General features: G+C 33.6%; 6 protein-coding genes across 6 annotated transcripts; 5 read left to right on the forward strand and 1 right to left on the reverse strand.

Moving 5' to 3' along the window:
- Positions 1-393: 393 nt before the first annotated feature.
- Positions 394-744, reverse strand: NAEGRDRAFT_73524 (uncharacterized protein; the record flags this gene model as incomplete). The annotated part of the gene is made up of 1 exon (XM_002671458.1): positions 394-744. One exon carries the CDS (start codon positions 742-744, stop codon positions 394-396), a length of 351 nt encoding a protein of 116 aa, XP_002671504.1.
- A 416-nt stretch (positions 745-1,160) lies between these two features.
- On the forward strand, positions 1,161-5,685 carry NAEGRDRAFT_73525 (uncharacterized protein; the record flags this gene model as incomplete). Its single annotated transcript, XM_002671394.1, has 2 exons — positions 1,161-3,033; positions 3,074-5,685. The coding sequence occupies 2 exons, from the start codon at positions 1,161-1,163 to the stop codon at positions 5,683-5,685; spliced, it is 4,485 nt and encodes a 1,494-aa protein (XP_002671440.1).
- Positions 5,686-5,826: 141 nt separating this feature from the next.
- NAEGRDRAFT_73526 (uncharacterized protein) lies at positions 5,827-6,828 on the forward strand (the record flags this gene model as incomplete). Its single annotated transcript, XM_002671395.1, has 1 exon — positions 5,827-6,828. One exon carries the CDS (start codon positions 5,827-5,829, stop codon positions 6,826-6,828), a length of 1,002 nt encoding a protein of 333 aa, XP_002671441.1.
- A 559-nt stretch (positions 6,829-7,387) lies between these two features.
- NAEGRDRAFT_73527 (uncharacterized protein) lies at positions 7,388-7,846 on the forward strand (the record flags this gene model as incomplete). The annotated part of the gene is made up of 1 exon (XM_002671396.1): positions 7,388-7,846. The coding sequence occupies one exon, from the start codon at positions 7,388-7,390 to the stop codon at positions 7,844-7,846; it is 459 nt and encodes a 152-aa protein (XP_002671442.1).
- Positions 7,847-9,530: 1,684 nt separating this feature from the next.
- On the forward strand, positions 9,531-11,156 carry NAEGRDRAFT_73528 (uncharacterized protein; the record flags this gene model as incomplete). The annotated part of the gene is made up of 1 exon (XM_002671397.1): positions 9,531-11,156. The coding sequence occupies one exon, from the start codon at positions 9,531-9,533 to the stop codon at positions 11,154-11,156; it is 1,626 nt and encodes a 541-aa protein (XP_002671443.1).
- Positions 11,157-11,308: 152 nt separating this feature from the next.
- NAEGRDRAFT_73529 (uncharacterized protein) lies at positions 11,309-13,186 on the forward strand (the record flags this gene model as incomplete). Its single annotated transcript, XM_002671398.1, has 1 exon — positions 11,309-13,186. One exon carries the CDS (start codon positions 11,309-11,311, stop codon positions 13,184-13,186), a length of 1,878 nt encoding a protein of 625 aa, XP_002671444.1.
- Between the last annotated feature and the right edge of the window lie 13 nt (positions 13,187-13,199).

Here is a 13,199-nt window from a genome sequence, read left to right on the forward strand (position 1 = left end):
TAATGAAGAATCATGAAGTACAATGTGAAATATTAAAAGTTAATCATGCAAGATTACAAAAATGAACCAATTCAAAATGTTCACACTCAAGCATCGTGTGGTTATAGCCATGGTTACATTCATGGTCACTATCACATTGTGTATGTTCCAGTTAGTTGATCATCAACCTGGGTCAAGGTAGTCAAAGTTGGATTGCTGAGCTAATTTTCTACCTTTGATTCAAGTATGAAATTCAAAATATAATTCAGAAAATCCAAATATTATCTGCTAATTTTCTATTTTAATTCCAATTTAAATTAATCTAAATAATTTGTTCAATTTTTTGAGAAATCCACTTCTTTTTCTTATTATTATAATATGAATGCCAATCTAAAAGAAAGAATACACAATAAGTTATTCATCTGGTTGAGGTTTTGATAAATCCAAGCCTGGACATACTATCTGATCCCTTCTCACAATATTCTCTCGTAACATATATTGTACCACATTCATTCTTTGATCTCCCTGGAGAGTAATGATTTTTCCCCTCTCTTCATCATCAACAACTATTGCACTGCATTCAAATAGTGATGAGAGGGTTTTAGTTAAGGTTTTGAGTGGAATGTTTTGTGATAATCCCTCAATGGTGGTAATTTTCTTATTGTTGGACCGGGAAAAGATTCGGACGTGTATTTTGGAAATTTCTGGTTCTTCTTCTTGGAAGGGATCGTTCGATAGGAAATCAGTGTTGCATGGTTTTGACATTTTTTTTAAATTGCAAAATTGAATAGAAATCAACTGCAAAATTGAATTTTTTGGTGCCTTATTATTCAAAAATAAAATATAAATTTAAAAAATTGTCATCATGGTTACATGTATTCGGATGGATTGTTATTCTTCTCGTCTTAACTTTTGGTGTTGAAGGAGTGGAGCATATGAGAGTTTGAAAATGTTGTAATACGATGGATAGATTTTTTAAAATAATAATTGAATCAAGTGTTGTTATGTATTAACATAGATTGTTAATAAGTGCTTATAGATTAATTTAAGAAATGTCATCCTTATTTAGAATAATACAACAATTCAACACGATATGAGTCAATAATGGCGTCTGTGTTTGTACTGGAAGTGGCGTTTCTTGACACAGTTCTTCGTATTGCTATTGAGTAACCAAGTAAAAAATGTCTAGTTTATGGCCTTCATTGGTGTTGCTGGTTATGTGTTTGATTTCTCTCGTTAGTGTTACTACTTTACATGCACAAGTGAACACAAAACCAGTTGACTACTCAATTACCACAATTATTGGTACTTCTGGAGATGGAGCAAAGGCACTCAATGTTGGTATTTATGATGGAAGAGGATTGGTTGCAGATAATAGAAATGGTAACATTTACTATGCAGATGGATTGAATTCTCAAGTAAGATATTTTGACACTAATGGAATATCACATCTCTTTGCTGGTTCTCCTGCCTATCAATATGGATCTCCTTCTGATAGTTTAGGTTTTGCCAATGATTCACTGAGTCTTCCATATGGAGCCGCTTTAAATTCAAAGGGAGATGTTTTCATTGTAGATAGTAGTCAAAATAGAGTGAAGAAGGTATTTTACAATTCAACTATCAATGCATTCAACATGATTACTGTTGCTGGCGGTGGTTCATCATTGGCAAGTGGCATTCCTGCTCTCTCAGCAACATTTACTGCCCCAAGATGTATTGCTGTTTCACCTGATGATGAAGTTTATGTTTGTGATGCTTTTAATTACTTGATCAAAAAGATTGTAAACGATACTATTTACAATGTGATTGGAACTGGCATCAAAGGAAATAGCGTTGATGGAACTCTTGCAAATAATACAAAGATTAGCAGTCCTAGTAGCATTGCTTTCCATCCAATAACTAAAGAACTATTCTATTCTGACCTACTCGCCAATGTCATTCGCTACATTGCTAGAAATGGATCAGTATATACATACGCTTCAATAACTAGTCCTAGGACAATTGTTTTCAATTCAAATGGCGACATGTATGTCAGTATTTCAACAGCCAATCAGATCATCAAAGTTGTGAACGGTATAGCAACTGTGATTGCTAATAGTTTGTCTACAAACGGATTCAGTGGTGATGGTGGTAATGCTATAAGCGCTTCATTGAGTTTTCCATTTGGCTTAGCTATTTATAATAACAGTTTATATATTTCAGATTCTTCGAACTATAGAATTAGAAAAATAGATTTGACCTCTAACATTATTAGCACTGTTGCTGGTGATGGTTCTAAACAATATTCTGCCAGGTATCCTGGTTATATCTTAGACGTTCCACTCGCCAGTCCACTATCAACATTTTACAATTCACAAACAGATGAATTATTAATGGTAGATAATAACAGAGTATTGAGACTCAATTCTTTAACAAACTACAAAAATTCTCTAATTGAAAGTATTGCTGGAAATGGGGTGTTAGCTGTAGATGTTGATGGTAAATTGGGAAATCAAACTTCTCTCAATTCTGCATGTTCAGTCTTCCAGTCTGAAGCAACAGGAGATATTTATATTGGCACAGTAGGATCAGTACTAAAACTATCTAAGAGCAATCAATTGGTTTCAACCATTGCTGGAACAATTTCAAAATACACAGGAGATGGTTCCTCTGCAATTCAAGCCCAATTAAATGGACCCACTGGTGTTGCCATATCACCAAATGGAGAAGTTTACATATCTGATTCAAGTAATGATGTTATTAGAAAGATTGATACAAATGGTGCTATCTCAACTGTTGTTGGATCTAGCTCAGGATTCTTGGATGCATCAGCTCGTAGAGCACAACTTGCAAATCCTATGGGTATTGCTTTTCTGCCTAATGGTGACTTGATTATTTCTGATGCTAAGAATAATAGAATTAGAAAATTCAGTATCAGCTCAGGAAATGTTACAACAATTGCTGGAACTGGTTTAACCACGTACAATGGGGAAGGCCTTGTTGGAGTTGCAACAAATATCAATTACCCTACTGGTATTTGTGTTAACAGTAGTAATTCAGAAATTTTCTTTGCAGGTTTGTTTTACTATTCGATTATTTTAACACTTTTTCACAGATACCTTCAATTACAGAATTAGAAAAATAGATTCGACAGGAACTATAAGAACAGTAGTAGGAACAGGTTCCTCATCATACACTGCAGATGGACAAAATGGAACATCAACTTCTGTTTCAGCTGTTGGCTTACAGATACATCCAATTACAAGAGAATTGTATTATAGTGATGGAGCTTTTATTAGAAGAGTTGATTCTAAAGATGGCAAAATCTATACAGTCATTGGTGGTGGAAATACTTATTCAGCACTCAGTTTAGCCAACTCTACATACTTGGGTATTGTTCGTAATTTTACATTCTCCCCAAATGGAGATATTTATGTGAGCTGTCCTTCTTTTAACGTTATCAAAAAGATGGACTATGGCTCCAACATTGTGTATAATGTGGTTGGAACTGGTAGTACGGTTCTAACTGGAGATGGACCTGCCTTATCAACTTATTTGTCAAATCCTGGTGGATTGGCTGTAAACACTAATGGTGAATTGATTTTTGCAGCATCTTCAGGATTATCAAATTATGATGGAATTAAAAAACTTTCTGGTGGAATGGTAGCAACAATAGCAGGTGGAATTGGAGATGGTGGACTTGCAATCAGAGCAAACATTGGAAAGGTTTCAGCAATATCAGTTACTGACACTGATATTTATCTTTCAGATCAAGGCAATAACAGAATTAGGAAGATTTCATTATCGACTGGTATCATTTCTTCAGTTGTTGGTGCTTTTTACAGTACTGATAATGGTGATAATTTGGCTAATCAAACCAACATTAATTTAGTCAATGATGTGAGAATTAGTACTGGTGAAATAGTATTCACTGATTCTGGACATAATAAGATCAGAAAGACAGATCTGTCCGGAAGAGGTAAAGTGATTACAATTGCAGGAAATGGAAGCAGTCAAGCAATAGTTTCAGAAAACGTATTGGCAAGTGAAGCGTATTTGAATAATCCTGGATCAATTGGTTATTTATCAACTGGTGAACTGATTATTACCGATACTGGAAATAATGTTATTAGAAAGGTTGGTTTGAATGGAAATATTTCATTGATTGCAGGTCAATATTTCCAAAGTGGATTCAATGGAGATTCATCAAATGCCAAGAGTTCATTGTTGAGCAATCCAAAGGGTCTTTCAATTTTGAACGATGGAAGAATTGTATTTGTTGATAGTGGCAATTTCAGAGTTCGAATGCTCACACCATATTGTCCACAAGGATACTACTTGACCCAAAACTCCAATGGTCTTGTTTGTAACTTTCTAACCTGTTTTGGAATTGCAAGCAATGATTCGAAAGTTTGCTCAGGAAATGGCGTTTGCCAATCGTTAGACTCGTGTTTATGTTCAAATGGATATAGTGGTGTCAATTGTAACCTTGCACCTTGTTTTGGAATTGCCTCTAATATTCCACAAGTATGTTCTGGAAGGGGAGTTTGTCAATCATTGAATAATTGTTCATGTTCAATGGGTTACTATGGTGTGAATTGCGAATTAAAAGCAGATAACCCTACGATTAATGTGACAACATGCTATGGAATTGATTTCAATAATTCAAACGTTTGTTCAGGAAGAGGAATTTGCCAATCATTGAATAATTGTTCGTGTTTCACAGGATATTCGGGTTTGAATTGTTCTGGCGTGGTTTCAGATAACTCCAATACGTCTCCAAATTCATCAAATTTGACAACTTGTTTTGGCATTGCATTCAATGATTCTACTGTTTGTTCAGGAAGGGGAATTTGCCAATTATTGAATAACTGTTCGTGTTTTTCTGGTTATTCAGGATTAAATTGCTCCAAAGATAGTACAAAGAATGATGATAATTCAAATGCAGATTACTGCACTCTGTATCCAAACTCGTATGTTTGCTCTCCTCTCTCATCCTTTAACACAACCGAAACTCAGATTACCAAAGTTTCAAATATTACTCAATTAGATTCAAAGACCATCCAATTTGCCTCAACTTCAACAATTTCCATTTCTTTGCCATCAATCATTTCACAATATCTTCAAAATACTGACACATCACTCAAGAATGATTCAGTTCAAGTTGTCTCCTCAATTGCCGAAAGTAAGAATTCAAATAGTGATGCAGCTGTCATTTCATCCATTGTTTCTTTGGTTTTATTGAAATCAAGTTCAAGTGAAAAGATTACAGTTCAAAATCTTGAACAACCAATTTCACTATCGTTTGAGAATGTTACTCTAACAGTTTCAAGTATTGATACTTTGAATATTTCATGTGTTTATTATGAGGAGAATTCTAAAGAATGGAAATCAGACGGAATGGAAACTGAGATTAAAAATTTAGAAATTCACAACCTTGCAGATGGAAATATCACATTAACACTCTCCATCCTATGTAACACCAATCACTTGACTTCATTTTCTGTAATTGACCAAAATTACAAGAAGGCAGCCACCAAACCAACACCTCAACCTGCTCAATCAAATCAACCAACCAAGGATGCTGAAATACTTCAAGATAATACTGTTTTAATTGGAGCTATTGTAGGCGCAGTTGGAGGAGTATGTGTAATTGCAGTTGTCATCTCAATAATTATTATTGTTGTTTGTTTATTAAGAAAGAGGAAGAAAGAGGAAATAAATTAAAACGAATATTTTCATCTAACAGACTCCACAACAACTCATCCCTTAAAAATTCCTGCAAAAAAATACCTTTCTCTCCCACCAAAAAAAATGCAAATCTACAACTGCACAACTTCTCATACTGATGATTCACTATTATTACAAATGCACGATGATCAAGATCGGCCTAATACTGTGCTAATGTTATGTGATATACAACCTCATGATAGAGAACATTTACTTCATAAAGAATTAACCCTCAAATTTAAACAAGCCTCCGATCGTGTTATTTTGATTACTAATTCTGTGGAAAGATTTAAAAAACATAGAAAGATTGATGAGAGATTGGTTAGGGACTTGGAATTTGCTTTTAGAGTGGTACAAATTGAAGGAACAGCACTAAGAAAATTGAGAAATCAAAATAGAAGAGTGGCACTAGCAGCTGTTCAGCAAAATGGAAATGCCTATTCCTATATTAAAGGTCCTTTTCAGAGGGATTTGGAATGTGTGATGAGTGCTGCTTTAACATGTGGTAATAATATTGCCATGAGAATATTGAATCAGGATACATTATCAGATGAAGAAAGAATGGGAGTGATGAAACGATTATTAGATAATAGTAGAGTGAATGTAGTTAGGCTATTTCGATGCATGCCCTCTAGTTGCTTTACAAGCTTGAATTTTTGCATAGAATTGCTTCCTAAAGTTAAGAATCATTTGTATGATGTAATGTTTGCTTCATTTTGCAGTGATAGAGACGCCTTATTACAACTATTAAGAAATTGTCAGACATTTGATCATGGATTTCCAAATTTTGTGGGTAAAGGGTTATGGGATAAAGAATTGGTTTTAGAGATGGTATCTAGGGACGGTATTTCAATTGAACATATACCACGTAACTTACAAGCTGACAGGGATATTATTCTGACAGCTGTGAAAAACGACGGAAGAGCATTGATGTTTGCACATCCTCCACATAATTCTGACTTTGAAATCGTTACAGAAGCTGTCAAGAGTAATGCAAGAGGGTTTTTTTATGTTGATAATGAATTAAAGTCATCCAAGAAGTTTATTGATATGTGTATGAGAGAAAATCAAGAAGGATTTAGTTATTTGAGACAATACGATCATGAGGTAGAGAGCGGTTTAAGAAAGTTTGGTTACTAATTGCCCACAGTATGAGGTTGGAGGAATGTTTCTGACATTTATTTTGTTTTATGGATTCATTTCTACTAGTGATTAAAAACTGAATTTTTCAATTACTTCCACATGAGATGTACACTATCCAATTTCCATTTTTTAAATCAAGCAAAACGTTCATCCATATTAAGGCTGCTGATAAAACCTTTATGGTTTTCATACAGAGATCGTATCGCGTGAAGGAAACGATGTTGTAAGTAGAAAATTCAAGACGAATGGTTAAGATTAATTTCCAAAAACGAAAGAAAATGTTCCCAAACAAAAGAAAAATCAACTGTTGTCAAGAATCATGAAACAATTCATTTACATCAACTAGTGTAGAATATTTCATTTATTTGGCCGATTAACTCTCCTTTTAGAATGCGTACTATTTCCATTCTGAGTTTTAAAAGTCAAGACATTTCATGTTTTTTAAAGCAACCTAAACTCTTCGAAAAAAGCGATCTGTAGTAATGAACTAGACATAATTCAGAGATTGGTTGCAGTTTCGAATACTCTGGTCCAATAAACAAACATCAAAAAAACAATGAGACAGCAAACAGAGAACTCCAAGAAAAAGTACAGCAAATTTTCAATTATTGAGTTTGCTTCATCAACTAGCTCGCTAAAGAAGGAGAATCATAAAGTTTCGAATACAAATTCATCCACATTAGAACACTTGCCAAAGAAGAGAGGAAGACCAACAAAGAATACAACCACCAAATCGAACAAAACATGCATGTTCATAAAATCAACTGAAACAATACATGCGTATCATCTTCCAAGATACCATCCATACATGCGTGTAAATACGAAACTGAACCAAACTAATTCTTCACTTGTTAATAATGTAAATTGTAAAGATTCATCCTCTTGCTCTTCAAGATCATCCTCACCACCTACAACACATTTAAATTCTCATACAACAAACACTAATTGTAACTCTGTAATTTATAAGCAAAGAATTGTAAGAACTTCAATCTCCATCAGAGAATTGTTAAATTAAGGATTTTCCATAAGAAATAAACTAATCATTAAGATCTACTGAATTTTACCACCACATAGTATCTCTGTTGAAGTAAATCTCGTGAAGTCTATTGAGATTTCGTTTAGTTTCGTTTGATAACAAATGAAAAGATCTCTAAAAAACTACAAATGTTATTTCTGTCATTAGAGAGTATTTCAAATTTGAGATATTTAAGCTCTCGGGAGATTGAAATTTGTTTTTTGAAAATATACACCCTAACATAGTTAGTTCACCTATCGGTTTTGGAATTAACCTTAAACCAGACGAATCATAGAAAGATTGTTGAGATTGGTATGATTTGGTGCCCTGTTGGACTTCCAAGAGATGTCATCCTTACATCTAAAGCATCAGAGAAAATTGAATCTTATGGAAGAAACCAAACTAAACAAACAACAAATTAACAAGTCCTCCTTTGTAAATACTCAATATTATCACTTGACAACAACGCATGTTGATAATACTAAACTTGTTGACACCTGTGTTATTCCTTTGTAATACAACCGAAAACTAAAACAAACGAAACATTACAGGACTTGAACCTGAAAGAGAATTATTGAACTAATAAACACTTGTGCACTAAACAGGCAACGTAGCAGTACCTTTTACTTTCCATTTCCAATCTAGCGTACCATTTCCTTTTTAATTATTATAGATTTCTGACATTATTAAAATTCAAAAGTGGATCTTCTCTCCCAAGATTTAATTTCACGTCATCTCAACAATTTTATTCTTGGTAATGGTAATGTCTATAAATTTGAGATCAAAACCTGTCATCTGTTTCGAATAAAATTAACAACTTTCATTATAAAATAGAGATTATGCGCTTATTTTAAAGTCTCGAAAAGAAGAAACTGGATGTATAAAACAAGCAACAATAGTAACAAAGGCTCAATGAACCAGAGATTGTGAAGGTTTCGTATATTTAATCGAGTCAGTCTTCACGCATTTCAACAAACAAACATCAAAAAAAACATCATAGAAATATCAGAAAATGTACAGCAAATTTTCCATTGTTGAGTTTACATCCCAAACTTTGTTAACGAAGCAGAAAGAGGAAATGAACAAAGTTTCGAATATGAATTCATCTACTTTAGAACACATGCCAAAGAAGAGAGGAAGACCAGCAAAGAATACAACAACCAACAACAAGTCGAACAATACATGTATGTTCATAAAATCGACAGAAAGCTTTCAAGCATTGAGCTTTCCTTCAAGATATCATCCCTACATACATGTAAATACGAAACTGAGTCAAACCACCACATCCTCACCTCTTGTAAATAATGTAAATTGCAAAGATTCATCATCTTCCTCTTCCTCACCGCCTACAACACATGCCAACACACTTACAAATGGTAACTCTGTAAATTTTAAGCAAAGAATTGTTAGAACTTCAATATCTATCAGAGAATTGTTAAATTAATAAATTTGCAGTTTTTAAAAATTGAGGTGATGAATCTGAGTCTTGAAACAATAGAAATATAATATAAAAAATGAGTTTGAATCAATTTTATATAAATTTATATCATATTCTATTATTTTACAATAGATTAAGATTTAAATGTTGTTATTAAGGTTGAAAACATACATCGACTTGACAGCTTTTTACTATTCAAAATTTCAACAATTTACTTGAAAAGCTAATTTTGCAATTCAAAAAAAAATGCAACAAGATGAAGAGAGAAATTTCTTTTCCTTGCTGAGCAATAATTCGGAAGAAGAATGGATGAATCATCCTCTCCTATTAATTTTCCTCATGATGAGTTTAATATTCGCCTTGTTCATATTTAATTACAAGAAGAAGAAAACAATGAATAACACCATGATACAACAAATTGAAACTCTTGATTATTCATCAGTTGAAGAACAAATCAATGATGAAGATGATGAAGAATTAATCAATGATGAAGACGATGAAGTAGAACAAGAACTTTCGAAAGATGAAGAATTACTTGCAAAAGTATCATCAACACAATTTGCAAAGGAAGAAGACACTTTAAATTATTCCATTTCGGAATCATCATCAGATGAAGAAATTGCACAAGAAGAACAACCGACAATAACAGAATTCAAGCAGGAATCAACCACAAGAAGAACCTCAAGGAATAGTACTAATACTGATGAAGAAGCTCATGCAATTTCCTCTTCAACAACAACAAACATTGAAGCAGCAATTAATCATAATAGATTGTTATTGCAACAATTGCAAAATTCATCCTCATCCTCTCATCAACACGTTTCAGCAACCTCATCTCCTCAGAAACAACAGCAGGGACATTTGCTTTCCACTCATTCCTTCCTTATGGTATGCTCAAAATGCAATAATCTCTTTGCTACCTTTATTCCACCAAAACAGGATTCAACATTGAAGGAGCCAGTCTTTCCTGAACGATTTAAAACACATCCATTCACATTTGGAGTTCTTTTAGGAGATAATAAGAGAAGAAATGTTGCATTTACACCTAGGTTTTCTGAGGAAGATGGAGAACAATTGTTTATTCCAACATTGTGTCAACCTGATTCGAAATATTTGGAAGAGGAATTTGATTGTAGGAAAATTCAAGAATCAGACCTTGCAGAAATGAAAGATAAATGTAAAATGGCTAGGGATATGGGAAAACTATTGAGATTATTTTGTAAGAAGTGTGGAACTAAGGTTGGCTCAATTTTAAAAGAACCACTCCAATTGTCAGTTACTGAAGATATCAAATTACCTTTTAATACTTTTATGGATCAAGAGGATTGTTCCATAGTCGAGAAATGTCACTGCAACCATTCAGACTCAGTCGATATGAATACGTATATTAACAGTGAAAATATTGTCAATGTTTCAGATTCTTCAACATTTAGAAAAGTTTCTTTGGGTGAATGGAAGTATAGCTCATTAGCTAGTATGCTTTTTGATATGCCAGACGTTCCACCAAAGAATTCATCAACTCACCATAACCGAAATAGGAATTACCACAATAATAATAGCAATAACAATGGAAGAGGAAGGTTCCCACAAAGAAAGTTCAATAATAATCAACCACACAGAAGAAACAATCAAAGACCAAAATCATCCAATCCACAGCAACAACAACAACAGAAACAGCAATCCTCTCAGAAAGTTCAATCACCACCACAACGAACACAAGAATCAACAACAACAAACAAAGAAGGTGGTGGCAAATCAAAGAAGAAGCGATCCCAAAAGAGAAAGAAAAAGAACAACTCCAATGAACCAGAAAATAAGAAGATTAAAGTTGAAGCATCAACCACTACCACTCCTTCAAATTCTCAAAATTAAAGATTTCACATATTTGTGGAATAATTTTTCACTTTTAATTACAAAAAAAAATGTTTTCAAATCTACCACCAGAGATTTTGTACCAAATATTCGCGTACTATGTCAATCCGTATAATTTGATTGACAATTTGATGGTCTGGCGACAATTAAACATGTCAACCTATTCGATGCTCGAGACGAGTTCTACCTTGTCACTATTATTGAACATGTCTATTCGTGATCCATTGGTATTGCAGGCTCCGAGCAGAACTAAATATTATGAACCGTATGGTTTTGTTTTGGATGCTGATAATTTAGATGATGATGATGATGATGAGGATGAAAAACTTGCATTGAAGAATGGTAATACGGAAGGAGTTGAAAATAATGCTCGTAAAGAAGAAGAAGAAAATAATGAAGATGATGATGATGAGGAAGATGAAGAAGGAGAACAGAAATTATTTTACAATAGTCATTGTTTTATTGATCAATTGCTTTTACGTTCTTTACAAAATCAATTTATTGGAAGAATGGGAAATAGAGATAAACATCATGAATGGAAGTACAAGACAAGGAATGGAGAGTTGTGTGATCCAAGTGAATATGATTGTTTCAAAGATGGCCCACAATTTCATGATAAGTTTGAGGAATGGATTGATGCCTACTCTGAGAAGAAGAGTTGGATTTTGCAATTATTGTTGGAAATTAGTCTTGGAAGGGAAATGATTGAGTATTTGGGGATGAGGAATGTTGGATTTTGCATTGTGCAATATTTTCACAAATTGTTCGAACCTGCCATTCGAACTGTTGAAAATTGGAAGGAAAATCCAAAGTCAATTTTGGAATTTTCTGATATTTTCAATAGCAATTTATATGAATTGTTAGAGATGGCCATGAAGAAGGAAACAATTCTCAAGGATAACATGTCAGATTTCTGGTTTCAAATGGAAACAATTTCAAATTCAATTCCTAGACAAGTTATTTTGTTTATTGCTGAAAACTTTTCACATCTGAATATTCGCTTAGGCGAGGGAGAGGAAATGACATGCTCTGTGTTTATATTCCAAGAACTGAGAAAGTTTGGTATTTGTGTGGAGAAGCTCCAATTCTTGGATAAACGATCTAAATTTGGAAACTTTGAAAGAACTAGCTTTCTCAACTCGGTCATACCAGAAATTTCCGATGGGTTTTACTTGCAACACTTTGCTGTATGGATTAAGAGCATTCCTCTATTAGAATGGTGTTTGGATGTAGATTCAACCCAAATGAATCAAACATTGGCCGAATGTTTACAAAAACCAAACCAATCAATTCTAAATGTGAAAATGAATTCCTATGCCAAAACCTATCTTGTTGACAAGCTACCATTTACTATTCTACACTATGCTGTATCGATGTGCAATGTTGAAATGGTTGAATTGTTGACCAACAAATATTTGGCAAATCCAGTGTTTGAAACTACATATCATGCAGTGAGTCCTCTCTCTTTAGCTATAAGAAATAGTAAGAATGTTGGAAAGGGAAGAAACAATGAAGAGGATGAAATTATGAAAATATTTTCCAAGCATTATCAAAGTGAAATTGAAAAACAAGGCACCAGTTCATCTGTGGGAAGTGAATCCAAAACTTTCGAAACTGATGGAAGAACGTATGAGGAAGATAATAGTGACCTAGATGAAGAATACTATTCAGATTATTCTTATGATATTCCTCCCCATCAAAATGTTGTTGTGGAACAATGGAATACTAAAATTTACGATACTCTTGGAGTCACTGACTTTAGTGACGATGAGTACGAGGAGGGATTAGATTTCAAGCAATTAGGCCACATTTTTAAAAACTTGGAAAATGAAGCAAATAATCCCCTCAAAAGAAAGAGATTTGATCCATTGGCATTCGAAGATTATTCACAAAATTTCATTGAAAATAGATTGAAAAATACGATTGCACCTTTTGAATCCAATACATGGGATTACGACCTCAAGCAGGAGTTTGAAGGAGAGTTGACAGAAAATATTCCAGCCATTAAAATTCTGCAAGAGAAGGTGTAAAAAGAGAAAATGA

Source organism: Naegleria gruberi (genome assembly GCF_000004985.1).
Source record: "Naegleria gruberi genomic scaffold NAEGRscaffold_61, whole genome shotgun sequence".
Classification (NCBI taxonomy): domain Eukaryota; phylum Heterolobosea; class Eutetramitea; order Acrasida; family Naegleriidae; genus Naegleria; species Naegleria gruberi.